The sequence below is a fragment of the Leopardus geoffroyi genome, chromosome A2 (assembly GCF_018350155.1).
Source record: "Leopardus geoffroyi isolate Oge1 chromosome A2, O.geoffroyi_Oge1_pat1.0, whole genome shotgun sequence".
Classification (NCBI taxonomy): domain Eukaryota; kingdom Metazoa; phylum Chordata; class Mammalia; order Carnivora; family Felidae; genus Leopardus; species Leopardus geoffroyi.
Window position 1 is genome coordinate 133,443,727 of NC_059331.1, and position 2,500 is coordinate 133,446,226.

Sequence of the window (2,500 nt, forward strand, 5' to 3'; positions counted from 1 at the left end):
AATTTTAGGAGGCAGTAAATAGATTACATAATACAAATAGCAAAGTACATATTATTGAATATTTTAATGTTCGTTGAAGATGCGGCTCTTCTAAATTATTTTTGGCGTATTACCATACCCCTCGTTAAAGAGATTATTTTAAACACTGTTCCATAATAATAATCATAACAACAGGCTAATACATAATCAATATTAGAGTAAGATGGTAAGAATGTCTTATCTTTCACCACTTTTGTGTAAAATTAGGATAAATGTCTCCCAAATAGGACCCTGGCTTCTGGTTACCAGAATCTTCATTGTACTTTATTTATTAGTAACAGCAAGTGATCATTCTTCATAAGTATCGATGTTTCCACGGGATGATAATTTGCCATCTTTACATAATTCACACCAATCCTGGTGAAATAAGATATCACTCACTAAATAACATCATAGGAACCACAGACTGTTTTAACAGCAATGGAATAGAGAATTGCCTTTGTTCTCTTCAGAATTACTTTTGGTTCATGTATTTATAAGGTACCCTTTTTAAAAAAAAATGGTATGAGTATATGAAATACATCTAGTGATTTCTACTATTATCCTGTAAATGGTTTGGGGAAATATTTTTTTGTAATAACTGATAAGCTTAGAGACAATGCCATTTTCTGCCATTGGAGGGGTCTCTGTATATCACATACATAATTTTCACTAAATGCATAAGCATATTTAACTTTTCTTTGTACAGTTTCAAGGTGTCTCTTTTTCCCACTGTGGATAAAAGTATGGCTTCAGTGTTGTGTTTTTATAAGGGGAGCGTATACCCCTAACATAGATGTTGTTTAACCTGTATTCTGTGTTTTGTGTGTCTTTAGGCACCTTAACAATGAACATGCTCTGGACGACCGAAGCACTGCCCAGTGTCGAGTGCAAATGCAGGTGGTCCAACAGTTAGAAATACAGGTTTGTTGGGTGCTCTCTTAATGGACCCCTTTCTCAGATTTTTGGCGTTTTAAATTGATTAACGGGCAGATCCTGAGTCTTTTAACATAATGACTAATAGAAATACATGGAATTTTCATTTTGTTTGTAATGATGGCAAGGATTGATGACTCCGGGTGGGTTGCTATAGTTTAACGTACTTATCGCTTAGACCTATATAGCCATTAGACTACATCATATATATTTGGATATCCCTAAGAAGTCATATCTAAGTTTTCCCTAATAGAAGTTAGACGAAACCCTGCAATTGGATGTGATTTTATCACAGAGACAGTTTTCACATGAGCCAATCTTGATTTGTTCCGCAAGATTTTATGATGTAGCAAAAAGTCTTTACAATATCATGCCTGTAAGATAATACCCTGAAAAACCCTTTTTTCCTTTCTACTGCTGGTGCTTTTTTTTTTTTTTTAATTAAAGAACTTGCAAAAATTCTTAAGACTTACCTTTACTAGAATGATGGCAGATCTCCTGTAATATCACAGATAGGAATATATGTGTTGTTTCAGATGCTGCTAATTTAAGTTAAAAAATACTGCTTTTAATATTGAAACAGAATTTGGTCAAAAATAAACAGAGTTCATGAAACTGATTAGAAAGCAATTTTATCTATCGTTATGTTATATTTAAAGCTTTCTCTAATATGTCATCTTAAAGATTGTTTTTTTTCCTCAATCAACCAATCCTTACTTTCATTTAATTAAACACACGGTCTCTTTTTCTAAACACATTACTACGTCTTAAACTGTTTTCAATTCATCATGTCGTTGCTTTTTTCCGGAGAGCTACTAAAAATATTTTATTTTGACTTGTAAAATAATCAAGAACACAGAAAAGGATCGTAACTGCTGTAGTGCAAAAAGCTTTCTGTAAACCTGTTTACCATTTATAAAAGGTAGACTAAAACAGAAGAGTTTAGCTGATGAGACAGTCTGCAGTGTGACCAATTATGCCTTTTTTTTTTTTTTTTTTTTTTTTCTCTGCTGTGTCTGACTGATGGAAAAGTAAGGTCCGTCAGTTGTAATGAGACCCAGTGCAAGTGTAGATGCCGACTCCGTGGCAGAGTTCAGCGTTTCACACTGCCTGGTCTCTGTCACTCTATTGAATTAGATTGATGATGGCAGATTGCAGGGGGCACTAACTGGACCTCAGTGGGAATGCATGAAGTGTGTAGACAATCCTGGCAGGCACTTCGCTTTGAGAACCCTTCACCCCTTCACAGCTGTTGGCACCAGTCCATTGCTAACAGTGTCCACAGGACTTTAAAAGACACCATGGGCCTTCTAATTTATGGTTTCAGTAACTTGTTACTGTCGAGGCAAGTGTGACCTCAATTCTCTTATTGACAAAAAGATGAAGTGTTATTTGTTTTCTCTGACCTTTTAACATAAGGAAAGCTATAAAAGTTTTTTCCCCCCTCCATAGCTAAAGTTGCATTTCCTCCCAGATAAGTTCCTACCGACACAGACTTTTATATGCAGGAATCATTACCCTGAGACAAGCTCAATGATAAGATGTA

At 35.0% G+C, this 2,500-nt stretch overlaps 1 protein-coding gene across 1 annotated transcript in view; it reads left to right on the plus strand.

Annotated features, from left to right (window-relative positions):
- Window positions 1-2,500, plus strand: part of FOXP2 (forkhead box P2) — a 566,087-nt gene that overhangs the window by 521,212 nt on the left and 42,375 nt on the right. Inside the window, exon 12 of the mRNA XM_045495376.1 lies at window positions 855-942. Coding sequence (XP_045351332.1) covers window positions 855-942 — 88 coding nt within the window. The remainder of the gene's footprint in view (window positions 1-854; window positions 943-2,500) is intronic.